At 40.6% G+C, this 20,178-nt stretch overlaps 1 protein-coding gene across 2 annotated transcripts in view; it reads left to right on the forward strand.

The window, feature by feature from the left end:
* Positions 1–20,178, forward strand: part of SOGA1 (suppressor of glucose, autophagy associated 1) — a 72,537-nt gene that overhangs the window by 17,931 nt on the left and 34,428 nt on the right. For both annotated transcript variants that reach the window (XM_032218734.1, XM_032218735.1), the window contains exons 2-3: positions 4,171–4,395; positions 15,136–15,294. In XM_032218734.1, coding sequence (XP_032074625.1) covers positions 4,171–4,395; positions 15,136–15,294 — 384 coding nt within the window. The remainder of the gene's footprint in view (positions 1–4,170; positions 4,396–15,135; positions 15,295–20,178) is intronic.

Below are 20,178 nucleotides of genomic sequence, written 5' to 3' on the forward strand. Positions count from 1 at the left end.
ATTTTGGTGAAGGGGGCGGGGCTTCGGGAGGCAAAAAATGCTGTATTCGATGTATAAGATGCACCCAGATTTTCAGCTTCTTTTTTTAGGAAAAAAGATGCGTCTTATATTCCGAAAAATACGGTAAATGTTGGATCCTGCAGGTACCAAAAAGATTCCAAAAAGGTGATGCCAAGATAAAAAGGATATTGCACAGGAATTTGGATATTTTCTGGTAGTAATGTCTTTATTTAATTATATACTTAATATAATATACAACACTTAGGTATATTTTTTGTATGCAATATTGATTTCTACTTAAATGACTTAGTGCTTAACAAAGGATCATCCTTTTAGCCCCGTTGCCCTGGTTCTGAGAGGGACTGTTTGTTAGTCATTAGGGATATACCCTTCTGTGGCGCCTCCATCTCAGGGCCAACTTGTTTCTGAGGCAGGCTGAAGCCAGATCTAGATGATCCAACAGGAAACTAATGTTTTCTAGTATAAAATGATGCAAATGGAGAGAACTGGGCTTCTGCCTCTTAATTTCCTGAACTCAGCAGCAACAGAAACTGCTGTTCCTGCCCTGATAAGAGAGCAGCAACTTGCCAGTCTCATTTTCGAATTATGGCACGGGACTACTGCGGGGAGGAAAATGGGAGGAAAGCACATCATTGGGGATGGGAGGAAAAGTGTTATGTAGTGCTGACAGATTGCTGCCACTTCATGCAATAAAGCTACATACTATTAAAAACAAATTATTTTTCTTAGTCTTACATGGGAATAGCTCCCAAAATATTGTTGCCTTCATAAGTGAGTGTGCAAAACCCACCTTTCATTCTCGGACACTAATTACTTTTTTATATAACTCAAACCCAGATTTTAAATTTTAGATCGTTGAACAAACTAATGTAGCTTGGTTTCCACATAATACTACAGAATAGTATAATATCCAGATTCACTCATCACATCAAAGAAAAAAAAAACAATTATATTATGGCTGAATGCATGAACATTGAGAATTCTTTTTCTTGAATTGTGCAGGGAATATTTCTGAAAAAGAAATTAGAACTTTTCCTTTAAGAGATAATGATCTAAAATTTTATCTTTTGAAGGCCCATCTAAAAACCAATGTCTTTTTAATGTCAATCTGTAATAGGAAGGAACTGAAACAATGCTTTCCCATTGTGAAGCACTTTAATGATGCACAATATTAATATGTGTGATGCATATTTTGTTTTCAAGTAAGATTGTTTAAAGAAAAAGCCCATCATGGAAAGACCACAGTGTACATTACATGAACAGTTGGAGTTGCTACAAAATCATAACAGCTGTTTAAAAAGAAGAATCTGACATTTGCTCACTGTTATAGATGTTTGTTCCTAACAATAATGGTGAATGATAGGTAATGCCAAAATATGACAATGTAAGTTTTGCCCTTTTTGTTTTTGCATTCCCACCATATGCAAGAATATGAGGAGCAGTATTTATCTTGTGGTGTTGTAAGATATTTTTAACTTCAGCAGACCTCCATATCAAATCATATCAAACCAACATTTCTGGCCATATCTCTGATAATAGTGAGCATTAGCCTAAATGCCCTGGTATTATCTGGTAAGTTGTGCATACGGTATAGTATTTCCTAACTAATACAAAACATATTTAAAATTTTGCATGCTATATTAGTGTTTCCACATGCATTAAATGTTGCAAACTTTTAGTGCTACTGAATTAAATTGTTTCAAAAATTGTGTTAATGACTCATAAAGAAACTGAACAATTGTTCCCATGTCACTTTACTTCATTTTTAAAAAGCCACAAATCAATGTTTGCTAAACATAAGCCAGTACTGTGCTTTGTTCATGCATTTGCATGAATGTATCCCATAAATTGTGGAAACTGCTTCTGTTTGAGAAACATTTAAGATCTTCTGTTGTTTACATAAGTTTGCAAGTTAGTTCAAAACAATATTAAACAAGCAATTGCATTTCTGTGATTGCATTTTGATGGGATCTCCCAGAGAACTTATCTTATTCTTTGAGATAATGCCTTGTATCATGATTGATTGTGACGGGCTGGCTGAGAGGCTGGTTTGGGAAGTCCTTGATCCTTTGTTCACTTGCTCAATATGCAGGCTATCTAATGGATATTGCTCTGATTGGCTTCCTGCAGATCATAAGCAGATAAACCATTAATTCAAAGAAATGGGGAAAAGGGAGGGAGGGTAATTTAACTGCTCCCACCTTCCGAGGGCAAATGTACAAAAAATTTGCACATCTCTCAGAAGGAACAAGGAATGTAGCCAATCAATAGAGGAAATAAGCTAGAGAAATTCTGTCTTCTTGTATGAGAACAGGAATAATAGACACAGTGGGATACTAGCCACAATGCTTGTATTACTAGCAACAGACACCTGGAATGGAGAGATTTCAAACAAAGAAGACTTTCATATTCTCCTGTGGTTTATGGAATCACCTGTCTTGTGAAATATACAATTTTCTGACACCAGTACATGCAAGACATTTTGGAATCTAATTTCAAGTTTACAGTAATAAGAGTGGTATGTCCCTTGTTAGGTGGCAGCATATGTCTGATCTTGGTGATCCCAAAAGCTAAGCTCTCCGATTGGTGGTGTCATTTTTTCCTTGGTATGCCATCTGCCTAACCCTTTGCAAGTTTTACATACTGTAGTTTTATTTCCTTCTAATCTCCTAAGACTAATTAGTTGGATTGGCATAGGTAGGCTGCTCTCTTGTGCATCCTAGCTTCAGAGGCTTCCATTTGGGATTTTTCCTCTCCAGTCCTGTCTTTTTTTTCTTTCATTAATTTTGCCTTTTGCCCAAATGTTATAGTTGGAGATCTGGAGTGTGAGCAGTTTTTCTTAGTGCTTGTTTATCTACACTTTGGCTTCCTGTACAAGTGACTGATGTTATATTGTTGGAGTTGTGGCATTCCATGCCAGAATTACATCAATAATGCCACTGTGTGCATGTGGCCATTCCCTTCCAGAGAAGAGAATCAGTTCTCTGAATGTCTTCATCTTTGACATAATTATTCACAGGCAGAAACATATCAGATGGAGTTGAGAAAACCTGTTTTGATTTGATCTTTGCAAACTTCACTACAAAGGACTCACATGAACAAAAAATAGTATAAAGTAAGCTACTAGTAAAATAATATAAATGTTACTATTTATTTTTTTTAAATAATGCAACATAGGATTTTATTTTACACTAGTGGAATGGCATTTATATTCTTAACTCCATGCACAGTCTGCACATCCTATTTTATCTGCAATTCTGAATATTTGTGAGGAAAAGGCTGTACAGTTAGATTAAATAGAAGGACTGTGCAGTGTTCAAGAGTTCATTTCCAATGGTGTTTAGGAGTATGCAGGAGTACAAATTTAACACCTTAAGTTGTTGTGACTTTCCTTGTTATAAAATATTGCAGAGAGACCTTATGTGAAGACCAAAGTGCTATGTACCTTTGTTAATACTTCATGTGCTATCTCAGAATAGATTTGTGGAGGTTGTCTTCTGGGTTCCTCTTCCATCAAAACAGAGATTGCTTCTACTCAACTGAGAAGGACCTTCAAAACAGAACATCCTTATTATTGTTAAGGCACCAACCTAAACTTGTTCTATTCCCCTAATCCATTTCAACATGCAATAATCTGTATCATAAATAATCAATAAACACAGATAGTCCTCAGCGTATGACAACAATTGTGCCCCAAATTTATGTTGCTGTGAGAAATTTGTTAAGTGAGTTTTGCCCCATTTTGCAATTTTTTTCACCACACTTGTTAAGTGAATCACTGCATTTCTTAAATTAGTAACACGGTTGTTAAGTGAATCTGGTTTCCCCCTTGACTTTGTTTGCCAGGTCGCAAAAGGGGATCACATGACCCTGGGACACTGCAACTGTCATAAATGTGAGTTCAGTTTGTGGGGATGCTGCAATGGTTGTAAGTGTGAAAAATGGTCATAAGTCACTTTTTCAGTGCTGTTATAACTTTGAACACTCACTAAGTGAACTATTGTAAGTTGACGACTACCTGTAAATACAAATGCACTGTAACTGTTTCATGCACAAGCCCCTCCCACTCCCCAATATTCCCAGGATGCAGGCTTGGTTACTTGTTACTTGTCTTGTCCTTCCTTTGATCATGGTGTTTGTCTTTTCCAGGATGAGATTGAGGAACTACGTGCAGAGATGCTGGAGATGAGAGATGTCTACATGGAAGAAGATGTCTATCAGCTACAGGAGCTAAGGCAACAACTGGATCAAGCCAGTAAGACCTGTCGCATCTTACAGTATCGTTTGCGAAAAGCAGAGCGACGCAGCCTTCGTGTTGCCCAGACAGGCCAGGTGGATGGAGAATTCATCCATAGCCTTGAACAAGATGTCAAGGTGAGCCTGCATTTGCAATTTTTTTCTCCGTTAGAATGAAGAAGTCAGTTGAATGAAGCTGGGATATAAGAAGTTGCTTTCTCTTGTGTTAAACTATTGGTTTTGCAATATAAAGAATGGATTTCTACTATTTAGACCAGGGGTGTCAAACTCAAGGCCCGTGGGCCGGATCCAGCCCGTGATGTGGTTAGATCCGGCCCCCGGGGCCATCCTGATCTACCCAATGTGAAGAGGAAAGATCGGGCCAGTGTGGCTTCGGCCCAGCCTACCCAGTGAGAAGAGAAAACATGCCAGTTGGCCACACCCACCCAGTCACACACACACCCTGCCCAGCCCCCTCGAGGTCAACCACAGCCCTGATGCGGCTCTCAGTGAAATTAGGTTTGACACCCTGATTTAGACCATTGCCTATCCAGTCTAGTATTTGGTTGGCATCTATCCAAGATCTTAGACCAAAGGCTTTCTCCCTTCAAATGTCTGAAACAAGAGGAATTGAAACTCTGTTCCAAGGTTGTTGGAATAGTATTGTTTGTTTCTGAACTATACTAATTTCAATAAGTGCTTATAGTAGATTTAATTTCACATTTTAGAAAAAAACAGCTTTATGTGGAAATCTTGTTGAGAAATTAGGGTATATTGTCCTTAAAACATTGGAGTTGATTACTTGGAAAATTGTTGTACTGCTGTTGTATTTCAGTCATTTTTTCACAAGAAACCATGGGGTTTCAACAAATTGAGACTGGAGTTATAGTAAAATAAAATAAATTATAAAAAATAAAATAAATAGTAAAATAAAATGAAATCGGAAGTTTGAAATGCATTTGTTAAAAACTTTTAACTTTTAGCTTTTTTGTTTTGTGATATTCAATTGGACAAACTATGAATTATGATGATGCTAATTTTGTATCGCACATGATGCTGAAGGCAATGACTGTTTCTCTTTTTTGGGGGGGATCCATAATGGTTTTCATACAGTCCTGAATGGGCTATTCTGATTTGAGAGTCATTAAATTACATAACTGTACATTATTTTGATACTAGGTTCCCCCCCAAAATACAATTGTAACTGGACTGCTTCTTCTGTCTCCGAATTCCTTTCCTTTTGCTTATAATCTCTTCATTGCAGTTTCTGTAGTCCTGGAGATAGATACACTAGGGAAAGGTTATTAAAACACGATCCCTTGTCAACTTCAATTAGAATCATGAAAACTAAGCAGCTGACCAAAGGGGCTGAATCCCTCTTTTGAGCTGCTGGAAGATCTTCATTCAGGATGATTGTGCAAGCCAGCTGGATGGAACATATGTTGTTTGGTGTGGCACTTTTCGTTGAAAGGCATGAGAAGGCAACATATTCCAATGGAGGAATGCTTTCTCTTTATTTGGTTAGTAGTCTGGCATCCTGGCTACAACTCATTTACTCAATGATGTAGATATTCAACAGGTGATGGAAATATAAACTGCTGTGGTAGAAGAAATTAGTTCAGCATTCCCATGGTGGGTGGTATGACAAAGCTTGCATTTTTGAAGCTACTTGTTCAAGGATTACGAACACAAGAGGGCTGAGCTTCAGACCTTTACAGGGTGAAACCTCTAAGTCATACCTTCTTCCCAAACAACACAGTTGCCTTTTGCACAAAGGAGTAAGTCTGTTGCCAAGTACCCCGGGCACCAAATGTGAGTGATTCTAGAAATGAAACCTGCATCAGTTTGTGCTGGTTTGTACGTTGTACGGAAGCCAAGATTGAATGTGCAAACCAGTAATCAGACTATTGCTTCTCAAACCTTGAGTAATCTGGAACATAAACTAGGTCTCTGAAGAGAGAAAAATATTACAGGTGTTCAAATGTTTGTGCTGCCATGAATTTACATTTGAATGCTAGTCATGTTTAAGATCTAGGAATCAGAATAACAGTTGTAAGGGACTTTGGATGTCTTCTATTCCAACCTCCTGCTCAAGCAGGAAAACCTATACCATTTCAGACAAACAGTTATCCAAACTGTTCTTGAACGCCTCCAGTGATGGAGCACCCATGGCTTCTGTAGGCACTGGTTAACTGTTTCTCACCATTAGGAAATTTCTCCTTATTTCTAGGTTGCTTCTCTCTTTGATTAGTTTCCATCCATTGTTTCTTGTTTTGACTTCTGGTGCTTTGGCAGCCCCTCAAATATTGCAAAACACTGCTATCATGTCACCCCTAGTCCTTCTGTCTATACTAGACAGTCCCAATTCCCATAACCATCCTTCATAAGTTTTAGACTCCAGCCCCCTAATCTTGCTTGTTGATATCTTGGCAGATAGTTTTAGACAAGTCATCATCTCCCAACTTTACCTCCTATTTATAATGTAAGATGATATTTCTGACTTACAGTATCTTGTGCTAAAAGGGTGTTTGTGAAAGTCTCTCCAAAATTGGTCCTTTATGTCATAAAGTAGTTTACTTGCTTCTGGCTTAATGTGTTGGGTCAACTTGGACACTTTGTTTGAAAATGATAGTTTATGTCCTAGCAGCATTGTTCTTTATTCATTCATAGATCAGAACAGTGTGCTATTTCATCCTGTGTGTATGTGCTTTTCTGCAGTTCTAGTTCTTTGTAAACAGTGTGTGCATGTTCATAGTATCACCACATTAGAATTAAAGTTTAATGTAGTTTAGAATTTAGTTTGCTATATTCAGATAGCCTGCCGTGCATTTTAAATTACAAGTACTAGATTTGAAGTGATTTTTAAATGCATAGTGGTAATATTTTAAAAAACTGGCTTCTAATTTATAATAACTTTAAATAATGCATTATTTTAATGTGTTTGTGTATTTAAAGCTATTTAATGGATATTAATGGATATTTAATGTTTAATGTAATTTTAATGTGAGGGATTTAAGGGTGTCAGAGTTAAAGGTAGAAACATTAGAAAAGTCTGTTTGAAATATGAATGTGTTAGTTTATTCTATGCCTATTAAAAGTGCTATAAAAGCAAATTATAATCTCATTCGTATTATATCGAATTGAGGTCTTTTTTTAAATGCTAGAAACGTTGAGGTATCAAATTTTGTATTAGTGATCACAGATTTTAGTATTTGAGTCAAGACTGATGGAATATCTTCCATTTGGAAACAACACCTGGAATTTAAAATGTGCTGTTTTCTCCATAAAACCTTTTGTTTTGCCCATATTGGGCAATCCATGGAATAGTTCTTTTTGGAGTAGGGCATGGGTAGATAATGTTTGTCAGGCTGCAATTCCCCCACTTCTCTTTCCCTACAGCTTGTAACAGCTGCCTTCTGGTTGTCTCAGCTTTCACGGTGATCAAATGTTCTGCTTGAAGAAACAGGAAATAAGTGGAACAACCCCCGTCCTTTGGTGTTGCTAGAGTTTCATACTAAGCTGATTCTATGGAAATAGTTATGGTTTGATTTACCCCTCTACTAGCTCAATTTTCGGTTCTCATGGTCAGGATGTGACTATGGAATTTGTACAAATAACTGCAGAGGGTAAAGTACAGGCCAACCTCTTCCCTATCAGCTGCAGAGCCATGGCCGACTCTTTTTTTCCATGGCAGGATCCTTTCTTCTTCCCACCTGTTATGGTGCAGTAATCCTTCACTAATGTCTTCACTGGAAGATATTTGCTTTTAATCTGAGGGCCTTATTCAAGACATTGCACTTTAAATACGGAGACCTTCTCTGACCTCTGTGCATATTCTCCTATATGCATATTCCAAATATACTATTTTCCTATTTTTGGAAAGGTTATGCAGAAAATAGTAGCCCAACAACCATCCAGGGCTCCACAAGGGAGCAGATCATTTGGAGTACTGCAAATCAGGGATTAGGCTAGGACACAGCATAGAAACTGCATTATGGTGTTTGTGGATGGCTTTTGGAGAGACTGAGATTGGGAAATGCAATCCTCTTGCTCCTGGCTATCTAGCTCAGTGGTCCCCAACCTTTGTGGCTTGGCAGCCTGACTGAGGTGGGGAAGATGGAACCAGGCTGCGCGAGCAGCAAGCCAGTGCACATGCACATACAGTTTGACTGCAAGTTGAGCTGCGCATGTGCGTGTGCACGAGCCCACTGCTCGTGTGAGTCAAGTTATGTGGGTGCCTGCCAGCCTGTTGCTCACATGGCTCGGTTGAGAATGGGCCGTGGCCTAGGTGTTGAGGACCTCTGTTCTAGAAAGCCCTCCATTACGTACATATAATTCTGCTGTTGTGCATTAATAGCCAGTAGGCTACTGGTTGCAATTCATGGTGCTGGTTATCGCCTTTAAAGTCCTTCATGGTAAATTACAGGGCTAAATGAGGAACTGCTTGTCTCTAGTTGTTTCTGCCCATCTGGTTTGGTTCAGCAGACTGGATGTGCTCTGGATCCCACCAATTAAATAATGTCATCTCGTGGGACCAATTAATTGTCTCTACTGTATTGCAATTCTTGCTCTCTGGAATGCCCCCCGCCCCAAGTTTCATATGGCATCCACCTGTATATGGTTCATAGGTGAAGGTTTAACTTGTTCCTCCTTAGCTCCTTGGGAACAGGTTGCTCATGGAGCCCCCACGTTTTGTTTTTGCGTTTTGAACTTTGCTCTTTGATTTGTTGTATTTTTTCCTTTTAATAAGCTAGTTATAAGAGACCCAGAGTTGGGAATCCCATTATTGTAAACGTGTGGGTTGTTGTTGTGAGGGAATTGACACGCAGGAGCCATGTGCAAGACAGATCTTTATTATAACACAGGTGACAAGCGATTCAAAGATTTCCCTTCAACTGTCAGTGTATTTATACTCGAGCCCGAAGCAACTGTCAAGCCCAACTATCACGAGGCCAGCCAATCAGAGGCTGTGCCTTGACCAACCAATTAGAACGCAACACAGGTTGTTGCTGGGTTATAACACCCATAAATAAAATAACAATAAAAATTACAACTAATTATGGACAGTATACATTATCCATGCAGTGGATGCAATATCCCTCATTAGTGTTAATCAGGTAAATTGGCAAGATTGCTATAATATTTGTCAGTTGTAATCCTACCAGTAAGAATGTATTATTGTCACTCCTAACAAAAAGTGTTATTGAACTTTATTATGCCAGTATTGAAGAAAACTACTCAATGTTTCTGTAAATAAGCATTAAAATGAAGTATGCTTAATCTGATATAATCTGGTAGTCGAAAAAGAATAAAAATATAGACACTCCACCAAGCAGCGATCACCAACTAGTGGTCCTCGGACCACTGGTGGTCCGGGAGAAAATTTTGGTGGTTTGCAGAAACATTATTTGCGTTTTTTATATTGCACTAAATCAGGGATCCGCAAACTATGGCCCCGAGCTGGATATGTACAATGTTACTTGTGTTGCTGCAGAGAGTCTCTTCCTCTGGGGTCTTTTTGTGTACCCATAGTGTCAGAGGGGGGCAGAAATTCCGACTTGGGGTCTGCTTCAGCCTCCTGGTGCGGGGCTTTGGGTGAAGGCTGGAGGGAAATGCCGCTGGTGGCAAAGAGCTGGAGGGCCTTGTTCCAGTATCATGCCTGGAACTGGCTGACCATCTCAGCCCACTGAGCCTCCATGCGCCGGTACCTGGAATTGCATTTGCCCAAGTCTTCCTTCTACTTGGAAAGCCTATGCTTATAATCCTCAGTGAGGTGCTTCTGCTGAGCCTCCTTCTCGGTCAGATTCAATTTGAACTGAGCCAGCTATTTTGCCACCTCTTTCTCATGTGGGCTGCTTAGCTCCAATAACTGTTTCCTATTGGGGCCCTAAGGAACCTGGGCGGGTAAAGAGTGGCTCAGAGGGGAGGGATGAGTAGAGGCCGGCAAGGCACCCCTCGACATGAGTGACATCAAGTTGGCTTCACGCACCCAGTCACATGACCACAGCCACGCCCACCCACCCAGTCATTAGGCAGATCATATTAGTGATCCGCAGAATTTAAAATTATGAATTTAGTGGTCCCTGAGCTCCAAAAGGTTGGGGACCCCTGACCTAAAGGATACATAGAAAGGGATAAAAATAAAGCAGAGGCAATCCAAACTCAGAAATAATTTTGGAAGTTGTACAGATACATGGAGTGGGAACCAAGAGGACCAGAAGGCAGCTATGGTGGGTGGGGGAACCATCCCAGCTTCGTTTGGCGTCTTGGCTGATATAACCAATGTGACTTAAGAGCTCTTTCCTAGGCTCCCTGTAGTGGTTTCCTGATTTATTGGCAGTGTTCTTCATTGAGACCAGGATCTAAGGATCTTCAGAGTAAACTCTGAAATTTTACCATCTGTTCCTTCTGCCTCTTGCTTTCAGCAAAATGATTTTTTGTGGAGAGGATGAAGTTAATTTCTTCTTTCTCAGTGAGGAGTGTCTTTTCTTTCCCTGCCAAGTGAAACAATAACATCTATGCCCTTAATTATCAAAAAGTCTGCATTGTGATTATGTTATCGCTGAAGAATTCAAACACCAGCTATCCACAGTGGCCAAAACACAATACACTATATTGCCAAAAGGATTCGCTCACCTACCTTTACTCGCATATGAACTTACTGTAAGTGACCTCCCATCCCTAATCCATAGGGTTCAATATGATGTCGGTCCACCCTTTGCAGCTATAACAGCTTTAACTCTTCTGGGAAGGCTGTCCACAAGGTTTAGGAGTGTGTTTATGGGAATTTTTGACCATTCTTCCAGAAGCGCATTTGTGAGGTCACAAACTGATGTTGGATGAGAAGGCCTGGCTCTCAGTCTCCGCTCTAATTCATCCCAAAGGTGGTCTATCAGGTTGAAGTCAGGACTCTGTGCAGGCCAGTCAAGTTCATCCACACCAGACTCTGTCATCCATGTCTTTATGGACCTTGCTTTGTGCACTGGTGCACAGTTATGTTGGAAGAGGAAGGGGCCAGCTCCAAACTGTTCCCACAAAGTTGGGAGCATGGAATTGTCCAAAATGTCTTGGTATGCTGAAGCACTCAGAGTTCCTTTCACTGGAACTAAGGGGCCAAGCCCAGCTCCTGAAAAACAACCCACACCATAATTCACCCTCCTCCAAACTTTACACTTGGCACAAAGCGTTTGTTTGTTTGTTTGTTTGTTTGTTTGTTTGTTTATTTATTTAGTTAGTTAGTTAGTTAGTTAGTTAGTTTGTATGCCGCCCACTCTCAAAGAGACTCAGGGCGGCTTACAGGTAAAAAGGGAGGGGGGACATACAAGAAATAAAAAACAACATTAAAAATTTCACAACATTCATAACTTAGGATGGGGCTGGATAACTCAACAGCCCCAGGCCTGCCGGAACAGCCAAGTCTTGGTCGCTTTGCGGAAGGCCGGAAGTGTAGTAAGGGTCCGGATCTCCACGGGAAGATCGTTCCATAGGGCCAGAGCAGCTACAGAGAAGGCCCTCCCCCGGGGGGTCGCCAGCCAACATTGACTGGCAGATGGAATCCGGAAGAGGCCTAGTCTGTGCGACCTTATAGGTCTCTGGGAGGTAACTGGCAGGAGGCGGTCTCTCAGATAGCCAGGTCCGATACCATGTAGGGCTTTAAAAGTAACGACTAGCACCTTGAAGCGTGTCCGGAGACCAATGGGAAGCCAGTGCAGCTCGCGGAGGATAGGTGTAACGTGGGTGTACCTAGGTACACCCACTATCGCTCACGCGGCTGCATTCTGGACTAACTGAAGTCTTCGAACACTCTTCAGGGGCAGCCCCATGTAGAGCGCGTTACAATAATCCAGTCTTGAGGTGACGAGGGCGTGAGTGACCATCCAAAGGGCCTCCTGGTCCAGATAGGGTCGCAGTCAGACAAGTACCGTTCTCCTGGCAACCGCCAAACCCTGACTCATCCATCAGATTGCCAGATGGAGAAGCGTGAGTCGTCACTCCAGAAAATGCGTCTCCACTGCTCTAGAGTCCAGTGGCGGTGGGCTTTACACCACTGCATCTAACGCTTTGCATTGCACTTGGTGATGTATGGCTTGGATGCAGCTGCTTGGCCATGGAAACCCATTCCATGAAGCTCTCTGTGCACTGTTCTTGAGCTAATCTGAAGGCCACATGACATTTGGAGGTCTGTAGCGATTGACTCTGCAGAACGTTGGTGACCTCTTTGCACTATGAGCCTCAGCATCCGCTGACCTCGCTCTGTCAGTTTACGTGGCCTACCACTTCGTGGCTGAGTTGCTGTCATTCCCAAACACTTCCACGTTCTTATAATATAGCTGACAGTTGACTGTGGAATATTTAGGAGCAAGGAAATTTCACGACTGGATTTGTTGCATAGGTGGCATCCTATGACAGTTCCACGCTGGAATTCACTGAGCTCCTGAGAACGACCCATTCTTTCACAAATGTTTGTAAAAACATTCTGCATGCCTAGATACTTGATTTTATCCACTTGTGGCCATGGAAGTGATTGGAACACCTGGTTCTGATTATTTGGATGGGTGAGCAAATACTTTTGGCAATATAGTGTATGTGGGATATGCCAAAAATCTTTGTGAACATATGATTCAGCAGAGATGACACACTCTGTGCTGCTTCTTGGTGGGTGTAGGAATCTATTACTTATTTTTATTTATTATATTTATATCCCATCTTTTCTCCAAGAGTTCAGGGCAGGGAAATGTCCTTTTATTTTACTCCTACAATGAGAGAAACATAAGCTGGGTTGAAAATAAGAGACTGATCTAAAGTTACCCAGTGAATTTGGCTAATGATGGATTTCAACTTGGATCTCTCCAGTTCTAATTCAGTTTCTTGACTAGAACAGATATATCTAGAGAATTAAGGGGATGACCTCTACTGAGACATCCTATCATACTTAGATCAAGGAATTAACTCTACTATGTTCTTCATGGTGTGGGGCTTTGGGTGAAGGCTGGAGGAAAGTGCAGCTGGTGGCAAAGAGCTGAAAGGCCTTGTTCCAGTAGGACTGCATCATGGCCTGGAACTGGCTGACCATCTCAGCCTGATGAGCCTCCAGGCGCCAGTACATGGCCTTGCACTCTCACAAGTCTTCCCTCTGCTTGGAAAGCCTATGCCCATAGTCCTCAGTGAGGTACTTCTGCTGAGCCTCCTTCTTGGTAGGATCCAATTTGAACTGATCCAGCTATTTTGCCAATTCTTTCTCATGTGGACTGCTTAGTTCCAACAACTGCTTCCTATTGGGGCCCTAAGGAGTTTGGATGGGTGAGGAGTGGCTGGGAGGGGAGGGGTGAGTAGAGGCCTGCGAGGCACCCCTCGACGTGAGTGACATCAAGTTGGCCACGTCCACCCAGTCACTTGACCACCAGCCAACCAGCTAGTCATTAGGCAGAACATATTAGTGGTCCGCGGGATTTAAAATTATGAGTTTAGTGGTCCCTGAGCTCCAAAAGGTTGGGGACCCCTGTCCTAGGGCATTTAAGTAACTGTTTCTTAAGGCAAGGTTAGAGTGCCCTAGCATGGTAGAGATTTGAGAGAATAGTTTAGCTGGCACAAATTATACAAAGCTGAGATCTGGTACTTAGTCATCAGTAAGTAGTGTAAGCAAACACGGATATAGAGGGTAGAAACAGACAAAAAAAGCTCCCCAATCCAAGATCCAGCATGCAGCTCTACACAGAAATACAAACTCATACTTGACTAAATGTTTCTTGCCAGATTTTCCTTAATGTTTCTTTCTTACAGGGCTTTCTAAATTTTAGGTCCAACCCTAACATGAAATCCCTCCTTATGTTCTCTGCTTCCTTGCATGGGCCCCTAGTCAGAACAAAGAAAGTCCTAACATCTTTTCTCCTGAATCTCTGTCTCTCATTAGAGTGACTGCATTGAGAAAATTTCCTCAACGAGCCAATAATCCAACAATTAACTCTAGTTATTTTACTACATGTGGTCATTGGATTCTATGTTCATAACAGGACTGTACTTGTACTTGGAGTATTTAGTGCCCAAATTGCAAAACTCTGTGTCCTGGCCATTTGCTCATGTCAATGATTATGAATCAATCAATAGCTTATCTTGGACATATGAACTTTTAATTCATGTTCTTCATGAATTCTTATTCTTTTTTTAAAAAAAAAGTCAAACAAACATCAGAAAATAATAGCACTATCCATTTGATTCCCATTCTATCTGTAGACTGTAAGACATAGGAAGAGATAAACGTGGGAAAGCCTAAATGTACTGGAAATAGGGATTTACGACTAGATTCCCTATCATTCATATTAAGAGCTGCTCATAAAACCTGCTGGTACGTGTATCTGAAACCTTCTGATGCAGCTTATAAACATGTTTTAAATATGACAGTTATTCCCTTTCCTGCAACCAGAAGAGGCACTGTTTATGCACCACTGTGGGTGAAAGGTTCACTCTACAAAAGCTGTAATTTTCTTGAGCAGTGCAGTGCAGAAGGGCATAAGAATTGTCATATATTGAATATAGAGGCACATTGCTTATTGCGAAGAAGGGGGGACACCAGGAGGATGTGCAAATAACTTTATTTCCCCCTCCATATTTTCTCTAATTGCAGACATGATCTGTAAAATTAGTGTAAGAATAGCTCATATATTCCTTTTGGTAAGACACACAAAGCCTTGGCACATTATTCACAGACAATGACTCACTTGTGTGTTTCCTGTTTTAGTGATTGCCTTTTGTTAATATATGTAAAATATCTAAATCCTCCAAGTCTGTATTGGTGCATAGATTGTTGATTAACTTGTGCCTGCATGTTGTGTATCAGAACCAAGGACTGAGGTTTGCACTGTTCTTGACTGTTGCCTGTAGGTAGCCAAAGATGTCTCTGCACGTCTCCATAATGAACTCGAAGCAGTGGAGAAAAAACGGATTAAACTGGAGGAGGAAAATGAAGACTTGCGCCAACGGCTCATTGAGAGTGATTTGGCTAAGCAAGTGTTACAGAATGAGATGGACAAGCTTAGAGAGGTAAGTTCATTTTTGGGGGGACCATTTCTTAAGCATTTTTATTTACAACTAGCCGATAACCTGGTGTTGGCCAGTGTTTATTTACAAGGGAAAAAATGTTCAGACCAAACGTAATTTCTAATGTTGAATTTTCCCCCTTATCAGAGGGAGCCCCCTTGTGGAGTGCTGTGAAGCCGTTACCATGGCAACTCCACTGCACTGTACAGTAGAAGCCAGTACGGCACAACAGGCTGTATCTTAACAGAACACACACCCTGAGGAGTGTTAGGGGTGTCTTACCCTCATAGTATTTTTCTCCAGAGAGTAAGTCATCTGTGTACCAAGTTTGGTTGAAATTGCTCGAAGCGTTCCAGAGTTATGCTGGAATACACACACACACACGCTCAGAGCCATTTATATATATATATATAGATTTTTCTCCCAAGGGCTTAAAATCCAGCATTGTAGAAAAGACCATGCAGTGGTTAGGCTGAGAAGGAGTGAGTTGTTCAAAGCTGTCCAATGAATTTGACATTTGAAAGATAATGCCAGCCTGGACTTTGTATTTTCAAATCCAATGTTTATGGATGCTATTATGCTGGGAAGGTTTGACTAGATAGTGAACCCCCAAATATCCAACTGCTGTTTGTTCTGACAAAGCTTCACTGTTGTGATGTCCTTCAGTTCCAAGCCCCAATCCATGCAGGAAATAACTGCAGACAGGAATACTTTGGGAAGCCACAATGGATTTCTAAATGGCTCCCTATATGAGTAAAAATATCAAAGCATTGTTTTCATAGTGGACAGTTTAGTAGACCTCTCTCACAAAATATGTTGGCTAGAAACTACATTTCTAGAAGAGGAATCACCTATTTCTGCAAACTTCTTGGGTACGCAATATAGTTTCTTTGCTGCTTCTGCCATTTCTGTCTGTGTTCCTAACATATGTAGAGAAGTTGCTCAAACTGGCAAAAGATGTATAATTCTGACATCTGCAAACAACGGATGAGAATCCAGAATTTTATTCAAGATTGACAACTATCAGCAGTTAGTCCATCAGATTATTTTCTAGTTTGTAGCTTGTTATAATGGCCTGGCTAATTTATGGCTTCCTTCTAAGGTTTCCCTTAATAATGTGTATTTCAAGAAAGCAACTGGGAAACATCATGCAGGATACTCCCTTTGGTCAGGATGTCAGTTCTCCCGGATTCTATTTCAAGAGCTGTACATGGCTTTAGCCTAAATCTGTTTCCCTCTAGAGCATGGATGTCAAACTCAATCACATCACAACATGACATAGCATGATGTATCGTGATGTTTTTTGCCTTTGCAGAGCTGAGGTGGGCTTGGCCTGCACGTGATACATCCAGCCCATGGCCCGCCAGTTTGACACCCTTGCCTAGAGAAATTACAGTGATGAATGGCTGCTCCATGGGCTTTAATATTCTCTCTTGTGCTCTGCCGCCTCCTCCTCCTCCTCCTCCTCCTCCTCCTCCTCCTCCTCCTCCTCCTCCTCCTCCTCCTCCTCCTCCTTCTTCTTCTTCTTCATTTCTGCAGATGGCAAATGACATTTTGGACTTCTTTTAGGATTAACCAGTTGAAACATTTACTGTGAAGATCAAGGGATGCAAACAGAGAGTCATTGTCAGAGACTGGCATCATTCTTCATTCTAATTAACAGAGGGAGCAACCCTTTTCTCCCAACTTAAACAGAACAGAAGCATACATACAAATGTGCTAGCATTGCCTTTCTAGGACGAAATGGAAACTTTGAGCCCAGAGTTTTGTTAAGGTCTAAGTAAAATATTAATATTTTAAAAATATTAAATGCACTAAAATAAAACAGTACAGCTTGCTAGGACATCTGAATCCCTGTATAAGGGGTGGGTGGGGAAAAGAGCAGATGGATGTCAAACTAATAATAACTTAGCACCATGCTGTGTTTCTGAGCTGTCAGCAAAACATTCTTCTGTTATCATGATGCTATCCAGATCTATTGACACTGTAGTGAGACACTATAAAGTCCCAAAGCAGCAGAGAAATCAAAATTACTTTAGGCTTGCTGAAGTAATGACAACAAGAGTTCTTAAACTGGTATATTTAGTGAATCCCTAGCCTTGGAATACTATCTTAAGGAAGAGAAATGCCTCTGAGCATGCAAGCACTGCCAGAAAATGAGATTGTAGAATGGAACTATTTGTAAGATTGAGACAGAAGGCCAAAGGTTTATATAGCTGGAGTCACAGCAGACATTTACTATCTGCAACATGGGATTGCTACCCATGTTACCCATGTGAGGGATGGGTGGGGTCAGCCAGGGGTGAGATTTGAAGGTTCTCTGAACCGGCCATAACATTTACTATGGGTTCTCCTGAATCAGGGTGAACCCGTAGCAGCCCACCTCTGCTAATATCTGAAGAATTGTCGCACAGAAGAGAGAGTGGACTTGCTCTCTGCTGCTCCAAAGGATACAACCACAACCAATAGGTTAAAACTACAAGAAAGAAGTTTCAGGCTAGACATCACAGAGGATTTTGTGATGTATCAGCTGTCAGCCAGGAGAACATGTTGTCACATGAAAGAGTGAATTCTTTGTTACTGAGATCTTCAGACTGAGACTTAACAGTTATCTGTCAGAAATACTCTGTTGGATCCAGTACCATGCAAGGCTTGGACTTGATGATCTTTAGTATAAACGTCTAGTCTATTATTCATTGTGTTAATATTATAGTATCACCAGGAAGATCAAGGATATGGAGAATAATAGCAAAGCACAATTATGCAATTACTAACAGTAGTACAGAGAAGTTCCTTGGATGAGAAGCAAAATGTCTTGAAAGAAAAAAACAAGAAAGTCCATTTGCCTCCTGAAAAAGCACCTTTGGGTGACCAGAATAGGCTATACTTTCAACCTACACAAAGTGGATTGTTCTCTTTCTGGAGCCAAGAACTTGGCCATGAAATTGGATGGTGATCTTTTGGCAGCTGCAGTAAAAATCTACTCTTCTCTCTTGTTCAGCTACATCAGTTTTTCTCTCTGTAGTTGCATATCTCCTTGCATTGTTGTGTTAGGATAATATTAGTAGTGTTAGAGAGAGCAGAGCAAATGACTGTGGCCAGCTTAGAAACCTTAGCTCTCTTCGTCCACGTTGGATAGGACTGGCAATGTTTCGTCTTGCTTCTCTTTCTAGGCAGCCTGTCCATACAACAAGCAATCTGAGTGGATGTATGATTGGATTCTGCGCAGCCTGAGGGCATGAGCTGAATAGTAAATGGTGAGAGAAGCAGAGACTGCCAGTGAGAGATTAGGGATCATAGGAAGGAGTTGGCTGCTGTATGACAAGATTGGAGTCACATGGTGTGTGCTTTCATAATGTGGGCTGCAAAGTTGCATACAGATATGTATTTAGGTTTTTAAAATATTACTATATTTTTATGTTGCCATTTCTTTCCCTCGTCCATCTATCCTACCTCTAGAATGCATTTTTTTAAAAATAGATGAGTGTTCTTTTGGAAGAAAAACAGACTATGCAGTTAAAGCTGTACTGTATATGATTTTGCACATGAAACCCTATTTATTTCTCAATGCTGTTAGTACTGTGGTAGGGAAGAAAATACTTGAAATTATTTTTGCACACGATCAATGCTACCTTAGAATTAGTGAAGCCTGCTGGACTTAAATCACAATGTTGTATTCAGGTTCAAACTTTTTAGCCAAATTTATTAAGCCTAATAAAGACAACTTTAATATCAGGCTTTTCTAGAACACAAGCAGATGCTTTGTAACATCTGAAACAGAGACCAGAATGTCATCCTTCCTCCCATATTTATTCTTACCAGTTAGAATGTTTTGAGCTTATAGATACAATGCCTTTCTATTTTATTACTTTATTTAATACTAGCTGATAAGCCGGCGTTGGCCAGGTATTTAGAGACTTTGAAGCGTTTGTCTGACAAGGAGCCCTCATCCTTCATTATTCTTAGCTTTACCCCTTCTATTTTGACCTAACCAATATGGATATAACACAGAAACTCCTATTAGGTTGCTTGCCAAATCTTTGGAGTTATGAGTTTTCCACTATGTCAAGGTAATAATCCCTCAGGAGGGTACCTGTATACAAAATACACACATTCACGCAAATGTTATTTGATGGTTGTGAGGGAAGCAGTTAGGAAGGGCTAAGGGATTATGTGTTTATTATTCTCCAGATGGAGTAAGCATATCTTATAATTGATCAAATGGTAAAAAGGCCAATTAATTTTCACACTGATGGCCTTTTGCACCTGCGGCTTCATTTGTTTTGCAGCAAAATATTCAGGAGGTCTTGTCTAGGCTTAATGCAGAAGAGATCTTGGATGAATGTCTGGTAGGAACAATATGATAGTAGTCAAAATCACATTTGTTAGCTTTTCCTATCAGATAAGAATAAATTGCAGCATACATATTTTGAAAAGATCTAGAGAGACAAAGCAATATAGATAGCTCTCAACTTACAATCATCCCCTTAGTAACTGTTCAAAGTTACAATAGCACTGAAGAAAGTGACTTACAACCATTCCTCACACTTACAACTGTCACACCATTCCCACAACCAAGTGATCAAAACTTGGGTGCTTGGTAACTGGCATATCGTTAATGATGGTTGCATGGTCATGTAATTGCCATTTGAGACACTCCCACTGCAAGCAGAGACAATGGGGAAAGCCATATTTGCTTCACAACTGCATCGTTCACTCAACAACTACAGTGATTCGCTTATAACTATGGCAACGAGGTTATAAAATGAAGCATGACTCATTTAACAACTGCCTTGTTTAGGAATGGAAAGTTTCAATATCAGTTGTGGTTGTAAGTTGAGGACTACCTATACTATAAAAAATCCAAACCAGATCTGTGGAAACTGG

Source organism: Thamnophis elegans, chromosome 5 (genome assembly GCF_009769535.1).
Source record: "Thamnophis elegans isolate rThaEle1 chromosome 5, rThaEle1.pri, whole genome shotgun sequence".
NCBI lineage: Eukaryota > Metazoa > Chordata > Lepidosauria > Squamata > Colubridae > Thamnophis > Thamnophis elegans.